Genomic DNA, 18,441 nt, shown 5'->3' on the forward strand with positions numbered 1-18,441 from the left:
TTTCATCTTTTATTTTTAACAAAATCTTAACTGCATTTGGCCAGTTGGCAAAATTGTCTTTTAAGCAGCTTCTCAAGTTTGCTGGATGGGTAAAATCTAAGAGAAAATGACTGGTCATCAGCTCACTTGTGTCTTACAAATTCCAAGTTTTTAATAAGTTTCATTTTGGTCTCTATTGGTTGCATTCAGTAGCAACTGCTGCTCTCAGAGTCTTTTAAATTGTTTAAATTTTGTTTCACAATCATTTTTGTATTGGAATAAATATGAATGTATTGCTTTTGAATATGCTTTAAATCTACAAGTAACGAGTAACAAGCAGTTTCATAGCAAGGTAACTCTATTCCCTGATTATTCCATAACAAACTTTGCAGTCAGTGATTCCCAGTGAGTGTTGAACTTGCATTTGGGAGCAAGTTCAATTCTTGGAATGCTCATATGAGGCTCAAAGAGATGTTGATGCAAATGATGGAATCTGTATTTAGACTGAGTAATCCAAACGAATATACAGCAAAATTTTAGGATTTAGGATTGGCCAAATAATTCCCAAACATAAGTAAGATCAGTTATACCAAAAGTCCTAGAAGAAAAAGGAAGACAACTAAAGTGAATGATCGCCAAATTCATTCTTTAAGAAAACCACTTTACAATATCCAACAAGTTGAGGACAGTCTCATTGAACTATTATTGTCAAAGTCTACAATGAAGAGAGACCTTCATTAATTGAAATACAAGTTTATAGAATATTTGGTTTACAACAAGGTCCAAACCAATGGTTGAATTCAAGTACAGAAAGACCAGATTAGACTTTGCCAGAACAAATCTAAACGAAGCTGCACTGGTTCTTCTTTGGACAAAAGAAAGATTAACCACATTATCAAACATGTTTTAGGAAGCGTTACAGCATTGGTATGTGTGGCTGCCAGTAGAACAGGATCTCTGGTATTTACTATTATTATGTGACTGCTAATAGAAATAGAAGGATACAATTGTGAAGTGTACAGTGTTATACTCTTTGCTCAGATTTAGCTAAACGCTCCAAACACTGATTAGCTAACACTTCATTGAGCAAATCAATAATGAGCCAAAGCAAACTCCAAAAGCAACCGATGAGTTTCTCAAGGCAAAGAAATTGGATATTATTCAATGGTCAACACAGTCACCTGACTGCAACCCAACAGAGCATGCTTTGCAGTTACTGAAGACAAAAATTAAGGGAGGGCGGTAGAGACCCACAAGCAAGCAGCAACTGATGGTTGCTGTAGTAAAGACCTAGCAGAACATATTTGGTGAAGTGCGCAGTTTCTAGACTTCAGGCAGTCAGTGACTGAGTATTAAAAGCAATCCTCATATCTGAAAATTTAATCCACTGTGGTTACAAAAATTTATAACCTAATATGTATACCTGTATGTTGGCTGTGAGGTTCAGGCAGCATCTCTAGAACAGCTTTTGTATCTGTCAGACAGGACTTTCTTGCTTACCGTATCACACCTTCGTAACTGAATCTCTGTCTTGTGATCTGCCATGTGCCTCTGGCTGTATGCATTATGCTTCCTTTTGTGCAAAAAATAAATATTCTTAACAGGTATCTCCTACCTTTGTTATGCAGAAAATATTTATTTGCACACCTCAGACAAGCCTCTGATGATCTGTATTAACTCTATATAAGATGATAAATACTTTTCTTACACCTAAAAATTTTCAAGACATTGTTTTAAACGTGATGTAAACTACTATCTCTTTATCTTCTTTCATTAAACTTATCCTGCTTAATGTAGGTATCTCAACACACCAGGCTTTGAAGTTCAACAATTTTGTGAATTGCTTATTCCCTTATGTTTCTGCTAGGAAAGGGATATTGCTATATTCACACTCAGGTAAGATAACTTTTATTTTATTGTTTAACCTATTCTTATACAGGCAATTCCATTGAGACTCAGTGTCTCATTTACAATAGAGGCCTGTTTTAGACAAATTTTACTCCAAATTTGCAATACCCTGTCCTCTGCCTTGGCAATGCTTTGTCCAAATTCTGCTGCCAAGCATTTGGCCACATCATCCAAGAGGTCTCATGTAACACAGGTTTAGACTGTCGGTTCAAGATGGTCTTCATTTGTTTGGAGCCTTGTGTGGCAAAAACCTCTGGCTACAAAGCAGCAGAATACAAATTTTGCATTTTTTATTTTTTAAAACGTCACTCTCTGCTCTAGTAGCCTTGTCAACCTTCCTCACCTTGCCACTTCACTGACACTCTCATAGCTGCATCTCACTTTAGCTTTAGAAAGCCGATACCCTTCCCATTTTTTCCTTGTACACATGCACACAAACATGGTGTCATGTCTCTGAAACTCTGGGCTTTCCTGCACAAGGTTATTAACAGAAAGACATGCAGAAAACAAGTCACATGACTATAAAACATAACTTTAAGAAGGTTGATGTGTCATCCTGTCTCTTCTTCCTGTTGTTTGGAATCCACTTTGGACTCAGTGTAGAGCAACACCACCCTCTACAGGTTTTTTAACCTTGATTTCATCTCTCTGTATCTAAGAGTTACATTTTTATGAACTATAAGTTCATCCAATTCTTTTAATCGTCTGAGTCTAATATGCATCATTTATTCTGTTGTTATTATATATTATTGTGATTTCTTTAACTGAAAAAAAAATCCTTCTACATCTGATTTAATGATCACATGGTTTGTTGTGTATGAGCCACTTTCTAAAATGCAAATATTTTCACCTTCTCTCTAAATCCAAAGAAGAAACTAAGGTCTAACTAACCAACTGACAAACACAGGATATTTAAGCTCAAATGTAATTTTTAAAAACATTCATACTTTTGTGTGGCCACAGAGCAGACTCAAAACAGACTTAATGGCTCTGAATTAGCCTCAAAACCAGACATACTGGAGTCAGACAAGACCACTTTTACAGTATGTTCTTCAACAGTTTGCATCAAAACACAATTAAATCCAAGTGACCAGCTGTGACCTTTCCATTAGTTTAATAAGAGGACATTTTTGTTTGTTTCTGAACAAGAAGCATCTTGAGTGTTTTTTTTAAACAACTCACATCTTAACAAGTGCCATTACTTTAACAGTTAGAGTCAGTTATGAAGATGATTTTATTTATTTCAAAATGTTTGACACATACTACGTGGCACATATTACTATTTATTCAGAAATGACGGGGACATATGTTGAAGAAAGTGTGTGGGAAAACAGTTTCATTGAACTGCTGGGTATGTAAATAAAGAAAATCGGAACCATTTACCCTCCTTGAATCAAGGGTCCAGTTTACTTCTCGGGTGGGCAAGGATCCGGAGCTGGGGCATGAGGTTGAGAAATAGTGGCTAAATATAGTTGTCCTCGCCTCAGTGCAGAGCTTGGGCTCTGGAACCAGTTTCCTGTAGAGGGGCTGAATTCTGTTCCACTCTGGAGTTGTTTTAGGTAGTGGCGGTAATCCCACAACCAGACTGCGGACATCAGAGGTGAAGGGAGCTGTCAGGCTTATTGGGCTTATTGAACGCCAGGGGCAGCTGACAGGTACTGGCACAACAAGTGGAGTGCACCTTTAGTCGTAGCTGGGGCAAAAATTCAGGTGCATGAGGAATTCAGTAAGACAAAGGAACAAGACTTGCAAGACAAGACTCACGTCTCTGCAACATTGCCTGATGAACTGAGGTGGTGATTCTGGATTGGGAGAATGGGGTGATTGTTGCCCTGGGGGACCAGAGGGGGACCCCCAAATATAGGGGGCTCACACTCATCATTTTCTCCAAGGAAGTCGATGCCAAGGTACCCAAGGTACTGCAGGGGAGACTCAGAAGGAGCAATTCGGTTTGCGCCCTGGATGAGGAACACTGGACCAGGTCTTTATCGTCTTGAGGATATTTAAAGGTGCTTTGAAGTTTGCCCATCCTGTCTACATGTGTTTTATGAACTTGGAGAAGGCTTTAAACTGAGTCCCTCTGGGTATCCCATGAGAACTGCTTTGGAAGTTTTGGGTTTCTGTGCTCTTGTTACGGGCCATTACGGGCCATTTGGTCCTTGTACAACTGCAGTGAGAGCTTGGTCCAACTTTCCAGCATGAACTCATTCCCAGTGGGTGTTGGACTTCTCCAGGGCTGCCCTATGTCACCTATTCTGTTCATACTACACCATCAGTCGTAGCCAGGTAGTATAGGCTCTAAACTTTGGTGGACTCAGGATTGCCTCATCTTTGCTTTTTGTGGATGATATAGTTCTGTTGGCTTCATCGAGTGATGACCTCCAGCTTGCACTGGAGTGGTTTGTGGCCAAGTTTGAAGTGACAGAAATTGAAATCACCAATTCCAAAAAAAATGGAAAAACTCAAAGTGGAGAAGTTTGAGTATGTCTGGGTATTGTCCATGAGTGAGGGGAGAGTGGAGCGTGAAAAGAGAGACATGCACGTCAAAGTGCTGCTAAAAGTGGTTGAAATTAGTTTCCTTCAATAGGTGGCTTGGTTCTTCTTTAGAGATTAGGAGAGAATTAGGAGCTCAGTTATCTGACAGGGACTTGGAGTAGAGAGTAGGTGGTTCAGGCATCTGGCTAGGATACCTCCTGGGCAAGGTTTTTTGTCGTACTGGGAAGACGTCCTGGGGCAGACCTAGGACTCACTTGAGAAATTTTATCTCTCAGCTGGCTTGAGAATGACTCATCATCCTCCCAGGTGAGGTGAAAAAGGTGGCTGGGGTGAGGCAAGTCTGGGCTTCTCTGCTGAAGCTGCCTCCACGACATAAACGCAGGTAAGTGGTAAAAAATGGATGGATGGATTGAATGCATTCAGGACACTGATAGATATTGGTATTGGTAGTATTTTTAGGTATTTCAGGTATTGTAAGGTGAATGCAACTTTTTAAACGTCACTTTTCCACTTCTCACTGAACCCCAGCAACTCAATCACAATGAAATTACACAAAGACATATGTCAAACAGTACTGACCTTCACTTTGGCTGGCTGCTCAATTAACCCCCTCTGCTTTGGTCTTTTCACCTGCATAGTTACAAGTACACACTCGCTCATAAACATTCACACACAGCCACATAAAGAAAGTCATAACTGTTTTGAATAATTGATTGCTAGTGAAATTGTGTGGCTCTAGGGTTTCCAGGCTATCAATGTCCCTGTTTCGGGTCAGTGGGTGGCGAGGAAAAAGTAAACTTCTCATGCGAATTACTCATCATGTACCAGCCCTAAACACTCACCCCCACCCCCACACACATTTGGATAAGTTGCATCCTCACCTGAGATGCAGAAGATGTAAAAGGAGGGAGACCAGCGTAAGACCACTGAAACACTGTAGCTTTACTCTTTTTCTAGCTTACATGACCTCTGGATGGTGGAGAAATTCTTCCAGGACCATGAGAGGAAGATGCCTCGGGACAGTCTGATCACCTCTGAGAATGACAGTAAGCCCATTAGCATGCTTTTACATATTCTTTAGAGTTTTTATGACGGTAGTACATTAATTCTTTGTGGCTGGGATGATACAGGTCGATTCGATTTACAGGCCTTTACTGGAAAAAAAATCTAATTTCTACACAAATATCAACATGTTTATTAGGGAAAATGCTGATATTGGTAAATACTCATTAGTTAAATAGAGGAAGAGCTTTTGGTCTTTGTGGTAGTTGTAGCTGTGATAACTGATTTGAGTGTATTTTTCTGACAAAACATCCTAATTTATTGAGGTTAATGTTCAGTAAGATGAAGTACAGTTACTTGATGTCTGCCTCTAATTAATAAAATCATTAAAACGCCAGCTATTGCCCAGCACAAAGATGTTTAATCACCCAGTTCTTGCCTCCTGTTCACTCTGCTGCATATTTGGGAGCTGGCCTCTTGCCCTTGGCTGTCTCCCCCATCCTTGTGGGCTTAGTCATCCCGTCTCCCTTCATTAAGCCATTGTTTGCCTCTTTTGTGCCCTTCTGCTGCACCCAGCCATAATGACCCATGTGCTGGCCACTCCGGTTACACTAAGGACACACATCAAAAGGCCGACTACATAAATATCTGTTCAGTCTGTCAGTGGTCCTCTTTGTTTTCCTCTTCATCCCCCTTTAGTGCACAATAGTTCGAGGTGCACAATGAGGTAGGTTAAGCTCCACCAGTGAAAGGGTTCACTGTGGTATTGGAGATGTGAAAAAAAAAAACCCCCAGAAGGGCTGGATTTATAAAGAGGTTATCAGAGGATGAAAGGTTTAGTTATGTTGTAGAGAAGTCAGATGTATTTATCTTAAAAATAACAAATGTAAAGTTGCAGGAAAAACACAGCACGATAATGTTAAAAATGTTTTATATCACAGAATACAATATTCAGAAAGAGAAAGAATTAATACTACTCATCTCGCTGCAAACCTAAAAAAGCTCTTTAATCAACATCTGGTCTGTGAAATAGCAGGAAGCCTACATGTCTTGCTTTGAGCAAATCTTTCCTTTCTTATTATTTTTGTAGTTTCTGTGTTTGCAATATGTACTTTATACTAAATCTGCACTTTGAAACATTATTATACTGTATCAATTAGGACTTAACATGATCAGTAATGACACACGTTTGTCAGTTTTTAACCAGGAGATCTTAAACTTTCCAGTAATCTAATTATGATCATCACTCATGTTGAGTAACTTAAAAAAGTTGTATAAGACCTAAGTTTGTCTTTTCTGTGGACCCTTAAATCAAAGGCATCACTTTAAAAGGCACATTCTTTGCTACAAATATGCTCCCATGCAACTAAACTACAGTCTTAATTTTTAAATTCATATATACTCAATGGACATTTTATGGAAACTTATCCTACTGGAATCAGAAGATGAGTACACTGTGGTCATAAAGGGATGTTCAGCAGCAATACTCAGGTAGGTTGTGCAGGGTGTTTAAAGGATGATATTTAAGGGACCATGAAAAACCTGAACTGTCAATAAAAGGCATGACAGATTTATGCTTTTGTGTTTTTACAACAAATTTTGACTCTACAATCCAAACATCACAGCAGAAATCACCCAGAGAAAAAGCCTCGAGAACTGCTGCTCACTGGACATTTCCAAACCATTCTCTGTAAACACTAAAGCATCTCTGAAACACTCAGACCATCTGGCACCAATGACGATGACACATTCAAAGTCACTTAGAGCAGCTTTCTTCCCAATTCTGATGCTCAGTTTAAGCTTCAGCAGGTCATCTTGACCTCGTCTATGCGTCTAAATGCATTGAGTTGGTGCCATATGATTTGCTGATTAAATATTGATTTTAAAAGACAGCTGAACAAGTGTAACTAATGAAGTTGCCACTGACTGTATTAAGCTGGGACTCTGGTAACAGAAAATAGAGGGGAGCCTCAAGGTCATGAAGATTGCAAAGACTTAATGGGTTCCAGTGTGATGAACTCTCATCTATTTGTAGTGTGCTCATATCAAACTTGCCCTGATGATTAAAACAAAGTTTAGTTTGTGTGAGACCATCATTTTTAAAAGACATGATACCACAGATTATCGAATTTGAAGTGAAGCATAAGATAAACTGATTATGAGGCATATGCAGTTATCATGGCTAAGATGAAAAAACAAACAAACAAGGTATACTCAATTCTTTAATTAATTTTCATTGATAAAATATCTGTCTCCCATTGTTCACACTGGACTGGATTTTGCAGGTACTTATGCAGATGAAGGTTAGATGAATCCCTGAAAGGCCCTAGTCTTCAGCTCGTTTATAATGGTAAAGTTAAAAATACTTTAAATAAGCAAAATTACTAAAAAAACAAAACAAAACAAAAAAACCTTATTGGACTTTATTTATGTTTGACTTTTGGCTGAAAAATAATTCCATGCACGTGTTTTGTTTCTTCACACAGATGCTCCACTACTGTTGCCACAAACACACTTTGAAAATCATTTGAAGTTCTTTTGATTTTCCTCAGTCATCACAGTACTATCATGCCTTAAAACATGCGATAGCATGAGAGAGGAAAGGAAACTATTTAATTTAGCACGAGCCAACTTCACAGTATCAAAAGATAACTTTCTGTGAGCATCGCAGTGAAAAGAAAGCAACAGTACTGACAGATTGACAGTGTTATGTGAGTATAAATAGTAAGAAGTTAACAAAAAGTAATGTTTAAATGTCAACTGCAGGTGAACAAGATGCAGATTTGTCCTTGCAAGAGGAACATGAGAGTAAAACACACAGAACAAAAAGAAGAGATGGTGACAGGCAGAAAAAGAAGAGGAGAAATGAGAGAAGAAAAGGAGGAACAAGGGCGGGAGAAGGGGAAGAGGATTTACAGGCCGTATCTGAGAAAAGAGAAAGAAGCAAGCGAAAAAGAGCTAAGAGTAAACAAGAAACAAGCAGAAGAAAGAACAACGAAGAGGAAGAAGCTCAACTGACAGGTGGCAAGGGAACAAAAGCAAGAAAGGATATCAGAAATGAAAAAACACGCAGAATGGAGAAGGAGGAAGTGCGAGAAGTTGATGAAAATGTTGATAAGGGAAAAAAGAAACAGGGAAGTACCAAAAAGGGAGAGAAGAAAGAAGATGGAGGTAAACAGCTGGTAAAGGAAAAAGCCCGGGACATAAAAAAGAAAAAGCACAAAAAGGCTGAAACAAGGTAGTGTATCATCTTATAATTTCACCTTATCTATGGAAAACTCTGTCATTTAGACAAAAAAGGGCCCTAAAAGACATTAAACACAATACTACTTAATGCTTCAGTTCAGAGCCAGAGACAAGCGAAGAGGACGATGATGAAGAAGAGGACAGTGACAAGGATGTGGTGAGGCCGGAGTGTCTCTCTCCAGAGGAGCTGGAGAAGCTGAAGGAGGCAGTGGATGAGAGGAAGAAACTGATCCAAAGTCTAAGGGGAAAACCCTGGCCAATGAAAAAGAAACTTGTCACTTTAAGGTACTTCATATGGATAAATCATTATGATTTGTTCTGCTGTAATTCAAAATACCAGAAGTATTTTGAACTTCTGGTATTTTGCTTTTTTATTTCAGGGAGTCTCAGGAGTTTGTGGAAAAATATGAAGGCGCCTTGGGAAAGGGAAAAGGCAGGAAGCTCTATGCATACAAAGTCCTGATGACCAAGGTGAGGACTTACTTTTATTTCTTTATGTAATCATTAAATAACATAAACAAATACATGATTCATTAAAAAATAATAATTCATATCATTAGAAATGGATGAAATTCCAACGGGACTTTGAAAACTTCAAAACTGCATGCATCCCATGGGAGATGAAAATAAAGGAGATTGAAAGTAGGTGTGCTTTTATTTTTTAAATACAAAGGGCTGCTCAATAGTCGCATATATCATTTCTAATTTCCAAGGCCTTATCTTTTCTGTGAGAAGCAGCATAGCTTACATTGTGGTTTTATAGCAGATGCACATATTCATTTGTTCACATGTTATTTTGTACTCTGCTCTGCAGGTCATTTTGGCTCCTCAGTTGCCTCATACTTTATCTTTCTGAGGTGGATGTATGGCATCAATATGATCTTGTTTGGTCTGACCTTTGGCCTGGTTATGGTACCGGAGGTATGCTGTCTTTTTTTTCATGCACCGCACCTGAATTATGTCTTTTGCATCCCCCCAAAAACAATGTAATCCTTCTCTGTGCATTTTGCTAACAGGCTTTAATGGGACGACCTTATGGGAGCATGCCAAGAAAGACTGTGCCCAGAGCTGAGGAGGCCAGTGCGATGGACTTTGCTGTTCTTTGGGACTTTGGGGTCAGTGGGTATTATTTTATTTGTCTTTGTTGGCAATTTCTCCTCTGATGTAGTAATAAATAGTCACCCCCAATTAAAGTATTGTATCCACAGGGTTACGCACAATACTCAGTCCTCTTCTATGGCTACTACAACAATCAGCGTACGGTTGGCTGGCTCAAGTTTCGTATGCCTCTGTCTTACTTCCTGGTTGGTGTCGGTACAGTGGCCTATAGCTACATGGTGGTCATCAGAACGTATGTTTGCTATGTCTATATACAAAAGACAAATCTATTCTATCCACAGTGTTTTAGTGAATCATGTACTTACTTTTAAATTAAAGGATGGCACGTAATGCAAATGAATCAGGGGTCGGCGATGATAACAGCTTCAATTTCAGCTGGAAAATGTTCACCAGCTGGGACTACCTGATAGGAAATGCTGAAACAGCAGACAATAAGTTTGCTTCCATCACCACCAGCTTCAAGGTTAGTGCAGCTCACTGTCTGCTTTCCAGTATGCTGATTAATGCAAGCCAAGTATCATACAGTACATTACATTACACTCTACCACTTCTTCTACCACTTTAGGAGGCAATCTTAGAGGAGCAAGAGAGCCACAAGGATGACAACATTCATCTGACTCGATTCTTGCGTGTGCTGGCCAACTTCCTGGTTTTGTGCTGCTTAGCAGGAAGTGGATATCTCATCTACTTTGTAGTGCGCCGTTCTCAGAAATTTGCCTTAGATGGACTGGAGAATCACACGTGGTGGGAAAGGAATGAGGTAGACATGAGAGAAAGAGAGAGGGAGAATTAATGAGAAATAACATTTACAAAAGGAAGTTTATGAATAATTTTGGCAGCAAGCAAAACTTGCTGAGGTTTAAATGTTTTGAACACACCATAATATTTGTCCTGCAGTTCTTGTCCAAGGCCAAAATAGTGACAATAAAAAGTGCAATCCAAACCCAAAGAAAGGAGTTTTATAGTTTAACATAGTCACTAAGGAGCATTTAAGGGAAAGTGATCAGGTCATTTGGAGAGGGGCGTGGTGGGTGAGTCCAGGTAAGATTCTTTACACAAGGTGAGAGCAGGTGAGAGTGCAGTGAGTATTTCTGGAGGAATGGACCAGTTTGACTGTGACAGGTAAGTTAATCTGAGAAGTGAACTGCTCTATGGGAACTGGGGGACACTGGAAAGCATCGAAATAAAGGCGTTAGACTTTAAAGTTTACAGGAGAGCATAAAGAAGCCTGTTTAGCAGTCAGGAAAAATGCACAATCTGACTGGATGTTGGAGATGTTTCTTAAATATTGGCTGATGATGAAGCAGATAAGCAACAAGTTCCATACCTGAGCAAACTCACCTAGACCCAGATCTAAATGTTGAAGTTCGTTAGCTGTAGCACATACCACGTGTTCTACATAAAGCTGTTTGAGGTGAGTTGTTAAAATATTCTCAGTTTACTCTGTGAATTACACTGAGGAAGAAATTTTAAACTGACATTTTGAGTCATGTGAAAAATAAAGTTTTCACAAGACTTTATGTAGACCATGTTGAAGACAGCAACGCAGTTTACGTTTGTAAATTTCACCTGAACAAACCACAAGATCATCTGGAACAATGTCCTCTGAACTGACAAGACCAAAGTGGAGATGTTTGGCCATTAGCACCATGTTTGTGAAAAACACAGTAAAAACCAAACACAGAATATCAGCAAAACCACCTCATACCAACTATTAAACATGGTGGTGGAGGGCTGATGATTTAGGGTTATTTCACAGCCATAGGAACTAGGACCTTGCAGATATTGAACTGAATAAATGCATGCTAAAGTATTCTAGAGTCAAATGTTCATCAAAGGACATCTGTCTGAAAATCTGTCTGAAAGCTAAAGACCTGCCTATAATCTACAACTCTGCAATCATGGCATGTACTTAGTTTTCACAGGAGTGCTCACCGTTCATGTCAATGGGAATATTCTGCCCAGATTTACAGCGATCACAGCCACCAGCTATTCAGTTGCATCAAATGTCATTTTTGTAAGGCGTTATACAAAGTTACACACTAAACAAAAACCCATGCACTCCCAAGATGTCCTCAAAGTAATTACATTAGTTTTCTGATGTATTTCTCAGGTGAACATGGTCATGTCATTACTGGGGATGTTCTGTCCAATGCTGTTTGATGTAATCAGCACCCTGGAGAACTACCACCCGCGGGTTGCCCTGCAGTGGCAGCTCGGTCGCATCTTTGCCCTCTTCTTGGGAAATCTCTACACCTTCATTATTGCACTCATGGATGAGATCAACCTTAAAGTGAGAAGTCATTGAGTATCGATTTATGAGATCGTAATTTGATAGGATGATTAATCCGAAGTGTTTGTCTCAGAGGAAAGAGGAAAAGGTAGTGAAGTTTAATATAACCATGTGGGAGGCCAGTCTTTACAATGCCACCGTTTCAGAAAACAGTACTGCTCCACCCGTCACAATCCACCCTGCTGATGTGCCCAGAGGGCCTTGCTGGGAGACAATGGTAGGCCAGGTCAGTGTGCATGTGTGCGTCTGTACTATTATGTAACTAAGTGATGTAATTGTTGTTATGGCATTAGGCTGTGGATACCAATAAATAAGGAAATGATAAAATTAAGGACAATATGAAACAATCACATGAATATAGTGGGTAAAATAATTTAACTGCAATGAGGGGCCACTGGACGAGGCCATGAAGTATTTAGACTTGTTTTGTTTGGAGATCAAATCATTATTTCACTCAATGACATGCAAATAAATTAATACTTCTGAGCTGTCTCTCTCTGTTAAAACATAACTACCATAAAAATCAGACTCTGTGCATTTCCAAAGAAATGAACAAACTTACAAATTCAATTCATTATTTCCCCCGTTATTATGTTAATGCTTTAGTTGAAAATCAAAGTGAACATTGTGGCTGCAGTGTGTTTAGCTTTGTACTTTAGTTAACTTTGTATTATTGGATTTCTGTTGGATTAACTAAGGAAACATACTCTGATCTTATTGTGAAAAGCAATAAACATTACAAATGTTCAGGTGCTTTTATGTTGAAATAAAACTGTTGTTTTCAGAGTGGGTGATGATGTTAATTTTGATGTTGACAAGAGATTAACGCTAAACGATTTCTTCATTTGTAGGAATTTGTTCGCTTGATCATATCTGACACAATGACAACTTACATCACACTGCTGATTGGTGATTTCCTGAGAGCAGTTCTTGTTCGTTTTCTCAACTACTGCTGGTGTTGGGACCTAGAGGCTGGCTTTGTGAGTCATCTTTTCTATCACTTATTTGTTACTCGAATTTAAAAAATGTCACTCTTTGGAGAAAAAAAAAGTGTGCCAAAAGTAATAGTTGCCTTTAATTTCTCATTTGTAAAAGCCATCCTACTCTGAGTTTGACGTCAGTGGGAACGTTTTGGGCCTGATCTTCAATCAAGGAATGATATGGTAGGAAAGCAGCAATTGTTTCACTCAGAAGATTCTTATTTCAGGATGGTGTTTTACTTTCAGCTAGGTTCAACATGGTTTTCATATTGATAAAAGCCTCTTACTAGCTCAGCATCTGTCCTGCTTTTTCTAATCTTTGCTTTCAGGATGGGTTCCTTCTATGCGCCCTGTCTGCCAGCCTTAAACGTCATCCGGCTCCATGTCTCCATGTACCTGCAGTGCTGGGCTGTTATGTGCTGTAATGTGCCACAAGAAAGGGTCTTCAAAGCCTCTGGTTCCAACAACTTCTACATGGCCATGTTGCTGGTCATCCTCTTTCTGTCCACACTGCCTGCCATCTACACCATTGTCTCCATTCCCCCTTCATTTGACTGTGGACCCTTCAGGTAATGACACTAGTTCAGGGTATCTAGCTTTAAAATATAAATGACTTGGGTTTTTATAACCACTACCATCTTTTTGACAGTGGTAAGAACCGCATGTTTGATGTGATCCACGAGACTCTGGAGTCTGACTTTCCTCCATGGTTTAGCAAAGTTTTCAGCTATGCCTCTAACCCTGGATTGGTGCTACCCTTCATTCTTCTTATGGTGTGAGTTAACAGCAGACTATGTAAATCCATAAATAAATATATTTCACAATGCTGTCATCATTTTCTTTCAGTGTTAAAGTGGTAAGAACTTTGGTGGTAATCATGTGTTATTTTATCTTTCAGACTGGCCATTTATTACTTGCAATCTACATCCAAAAGCTACAGAGAAGCAAATGTGGAGCTGAAGAAAAAGCTACAAATGGTAATTTCAGTTTTGTTTTTCCTCTAATGTAGCACGTACTGCTGTAGCTGTTTTGTGGTTTCTCTGACCAGAAATTGCACCTGAATAGCATTCAGAATCAAGTGATGAGTTTTGAGAGTAAAAAATATCCCAAGAAATTTTATGTGTGTAAGTTGGTGTAACCTAGTGTTCTCTAGGTTTGTTTTCATAGTTAATTTTAGCAGTTGGTATGCTTTCAAATAGCACAGAAGTTCACAAAGAGACCGCCCGAGGCCACTGTGATGCATGACTGCTGTCACGCAATTGTATTAGTGTTATCTCTCCAGCAGAGAGCAGCAAAGGCTGACAGTTCAGATCTATCCAAAAACCCACTACAGGTTCCACCAATAACAAATCTGCAGAAGAGATGCTGGGTAAATGTATGTGCTTGCTCTGAGTGATCTGAAAAATAACACGTGTGGGTATCTTTTGTTTTTGTTTTGTTTTTGTCTCTTGGGGATTTTTTTAAGCAAAATGAGGAGAACAAGAGGAAGAACAAACGAGCAGCACTGAAAGCTCAAATGGATTTGGAGGAGGCCAGAAAGACTGCACAAGAGCAGCAAAGGAACAACAATGCTTCAGTACAGGATCAAGAAGGTGAGTCTTTTGAATTTAAATATTAATAAAGAATATTAATAAAGAAGGTAAACCTGAAGATTTAAGATGATTTAAGATAATTCACAACTTCAAGATTCGTCTTATTGTTTTAGGAAATTTGACAAATTTGTTCTGAAATTAACAAACGTAAAAGTAAAAGTTGGGATGCTGTAAAATGGAAATTAAAAACAAATATTAATAGCACCATCAGTGCTATATTAATATCAAATACTGGATTATTTATTTATTTATTTATTTTTTACCATTTGAGAAAAATATCAGCTTATTTTGAATTTGATGACAGCAACACGTCTCAAAAACCTTGGGGCAGGGCCACGTCCCCTCTTCTTTTAACAGCTGTCTGTTAATTTTGGAGAATTGATGAGAGCAGCTGCTGGGCTTTTGGCAGAGGAATGGATGGAATGGATTAACAATCCTGGGTCCTGAAATGTCTTTAATGGGCAGAGGTCTGGACTGCAGGCAGAGCAGTTTAGCACCAGAATCTTCTACTATGAAACCATCCTCTCCTGATAGACTGTCATGCTGAAATATGCAAGGTTTTCCCTGTTGCTCTAAAACCTGTATGTACCTTTCAGGAATATGTAAGTTGGCATTTCCATAGGCAGCGATGCATCCTCATACCACCAGAGATGCAGGCTTTTGAACTCTTTAATGATTAGGGTCAGGGGCGATTCTAGGTTCAAACTTTTAGGGGGGCTCAGTTCCCAGTCATAATGTAATATGTAATATGTAATGTAATATGCTGTTTACAAATATCGTCAACCCTTTTCACCTTTTCAACCCCAAGTTACCTAATTAGTTGGATGACCTATTGTAGTGTTTCAGAATAATTCAGAGTGAATAATCAGAGATTTCAGTCTAATCCACCCATTTTAAAATGGAGCCTTAAAGTGATCAAACCTGTGGCAAAGGCTCAGTTATTAAAGGAGTTTAAGAAGTAAGATGAAAAACATACACAACATTATGTCAGTCTCTAATTACATAGAGGCAGTCCACCAAATCATCAAACACTTAAAGTAGCATTATTCAGTACAGACACTGGAAAATCACCCTGCCACTCCATAGACTTGTACATGAAGCAAACTGTAATAGTTGTTTTATATTAAAGTTTTTGAATTCATATAAATATTCCCTTTGTTATGCAATCTCAGCACAGAGCAACATGTACCCCAATTTCACGAGTGGATAACATATTTGTATTCCATCACATCAATGTAGTTGGAGTCATCCTGTCCGAGCCATGTTTAGAGTGGAGTTAATCCTGTAAAATGCTGCCATTCATACAAATATACTCTCTTTAGAATCTCTGTATTGTCTCTCGCTCTTTCCATCCTCTACACTTAACTAGAAAATAACAAAAATATAATCTCATAATAATTATTATAAGAGCAAGTAAGGGATCCACAATGGACAACAGGACAACACACAGCTGAGATTAATCTGGAACACAGAAGCAGTATTAGTCTTCGTAATATTAGCAGTAAAGGGTTACAGTGTGAACTGTCAAATGTTATTTTCCCCACTGGATTATACTCTGTGTTGATGGCGGATAGCAGTGTCATTGTTTTGTCTACACACCTGAAATCATAGATTCCTCTTATTTTGATTGCAGATGATACAGATATCCACGTCAGCGGTCAGAACCCTCCTCCAGTTGGCGGGAGAGGACGCCAGATGCCGTCCAGCAGAGACCCTGGCTCAAGGACCCACGACCGTGGCAACCACGGGCCTTCTGGATACCTGCCTGGTTTTGCTCGGCAAACCGAGCCCAGGATGTATAGGGTGCCGAGCCTGCAGAGACACTGACACAACAACACAAAACAAATATGGGAAAATAAAGCACTTTACTGAGAAATTCATGCTGGACTGATAGTAGTTAGTGCACATTAATCGCTTCTCATGAATACGTTTTCTTTTCCTTTACAGTCTGTGTATATGATGAAAAGATAGATGAACTGTACTGTCACTCCTTCGTTTACTAAATATATGTTAACAAAAGCAGTGCTTTGTTTTCTTTTTAATTTTACATTACAGTTCTCATGCAGTCCTTGTCTTAAAGCTATTAACCAACTAAAAGCACCCTCTGGATCTGCAGACTTCCAACAAGGAAGTCCACTTCTCTATGATGTGTAGAACCATGTTTTTAGCCTGGAAATTTCAAATACCGCAAATATCTGTAGTTCATCTGTATTTCCTAAGAATGGCTCCAGAGTCCAGTAACCTAGCTTTTTTTTTGATCGATCAAGACAAAACTGTACTTTCTGTGTTGCAGGTTAAGCCAAATTTGACTGTGTTCCTCTGGACTGATTATATTGAATGTGGGGAAAATATAAACATATATATATACAAAATTTAATGGGGTCTTCCTTCACTTCTTCAGCCTTCAAAGTAACCAGCCTGGTAGTTTCTTAGAACTGTGACTGGGCCAAAGTATTAAACAATTCATTAGACACGGAGGCCATTTAACCTAACTACCAAGGGTTAAATGAATCATTCACCTCTTGCTGGACTAGATGCTCAGCTTGACTCTACTTTTTTTTATCTACATATGGTAAATATGATACAATCCGTGAGTTTTAATTGCCACATCAGAAGCCAGGTTATTAATTTTTGCCAAAGCAAAATGAACAAAACTGTGCCAAAAATTCAGATTTGACCCTCATCATGTATCACGTATCATCTGATAAATGAGCGGCCTTATCAAGTGTCCCGACAGCTAATTGCACTCTGCACTTGCTGGACACTGAACAGTCCTGTCAGTCAACCTGACATTTAAATCAATGACGTAACACCGTTAGCCAAAACTAACATTAATTGAACTTTAGTAACTTGACAGTCTATATTTACACTGATTCATCTCAGTTTTGTGCAGATTTGATTTGATGAAGTTTTAGATCTGTACAATTTCCAGGTGGCTGCTGAGAAATAACTGTTGTTTCTACATTATTTATGACAACAGGCTAGCAAGCTCATAATGCAACAGACCTTCAGTGTCAGTCAAATCCACTTCTACTGATGCTCATGATCAATTCATGGCGAGTAAGCATTAAGTATTAATTCTGCAGTTATTTGAGATCCTGAGAACTGAGTAAGTCTCTATGCTTTGTTCTTTCACCAGCAGCCAAGGGGCTGTCAATCACAATATTTAGTGAAAGCTGACGCAACTTTGATAAGCAATAAAGAATCTGCATCCTCTCTGTACACCAAGACTCAGTCATAATCTGCCCCACACTCTATTTGTCCAGGTAATTCCAGTCCTCTGATGCCCCCTGTTTCACCCTCCTTCTGGAGTTGTGTTTTGGCTCTGTCCCAGTGTCCCTCTCTTCTGGTGTCCCTCTCTTCAATGTGGCAGAAAACTGAGCCATGACAGGTTGCACATTACCGGATATCTCAACGCCAGGTGATTGCAATGGGCATCTTTTATTCACTAATAACAGAGAAGGAAGAAGTGAGGCATTGTGGTAGTATAAGCACTGATTTGATTCCTTGGAGGGTGTCCAGTTTTGGGTATGAGAGCAAAGGTCAGTACGGTTGTCTCTCTAGCCCTGCCTGAGTTTTCACAGAAGACTCAACATGCTTCACAGAAACATGTGAAATTTTTGAGACCAAGCACAGGCAATGCTCAAGTGCCAAAAACTGCACTTCTTAAAGGAGCTACTTGAAACCAGCCCTCTAAATGAAGTCGGGGCCCTGATATGAGCAGCGTTTCACTAGAAATAAGCATGTGTACAGAAATGTTTACACAGGAAGTGGAAGCTCACTTCAGCTTCACTAAATAGACCTGCTGACTGTGTTTTTGGTATCA

The 18,441-nt window shown here is 39.1% G+C and overlaps 1 protein-coding gene across 1 annotated transcript; it reads left to right on the plus strand.

Annotated features, from left to right (window-relative positions):
- Window positions 1-265: 265 nt before the first annotated feature.
- Window positions 266-16,958, plus strand: tmc1 (transmembrane channel-like 1). The gene is made up of 19 exons (XM_085181539.1): window positions 266-5,429; window positions 8,152-8,623; window positions 8,728-8,916; window positions 9,012-9,102; window positions 9,192-9,273; window positions 9,446-9,552; window positions 9,648-9,746; window positions 9,840-9,982; window positions 10,069-10,213; window positions 10,316-10,510; window positions 11,864-12,043; window positions 12,117-12,269; window positions 12,895-13,023; window positions 13,139-13,206; window positions 13,353-13,592; window positions 13,673-13,798; window positions 13,922-14,000; window positions 14,489-14,615; window positions 16,249-16,958. Exons 1-19 carry the CDS (start codon window positions 5,357-5,359, stop codon window positions 16,440-16,442), a joined length of 2,892 nt encoding a protein of 963 aa, XP_085037665.1. The 5' UTR covers window positions 266-5,356; the 3' UTR covers window positions 16,443-16,958.
- Window positions 16,959-18,441: the final 1,483 nt, after the last annotated feature.

Source organism: Neolamprologus multifasciatus, chromosome 12, assembly GCF_963576455.1.
Source record: "Neolamprologus multifasciatus chromosome 12, fNeoMul1.2, whole genome shotgun sequence".
Lineage (NCBI taxonomy): Eukaryota > Metazoa > Chordata > Actinopteri > Cichliformes > Cichlidae > Neolamprologus > Neolamprologus multifasciatus.

Bases quoted from the DNA above. Each gene is read 5' to 3' on its own strand.
- tmc1 (XM_085181539.1), top strand. From the start codon at position 5,357: ATGGTGGAGAAATTCTTCCAGGACCATGAGAGGAAGATGCCTCGGGAC. The intron at 9,553-9,647 runs GTATGCTGTCTT...TTTTGCTAACAG, and splicing joins GCCTGGTTATGGTACCGGAG to GCTTTAATGGGACGACCTTA. The intron at 10,511-11,863 runs GTAGACATGAGA...TGTATTTCTCAG, and splicing joins CGTGGTGGGAAAGGAATGAG to GTGAACATGGTCATGTCATT.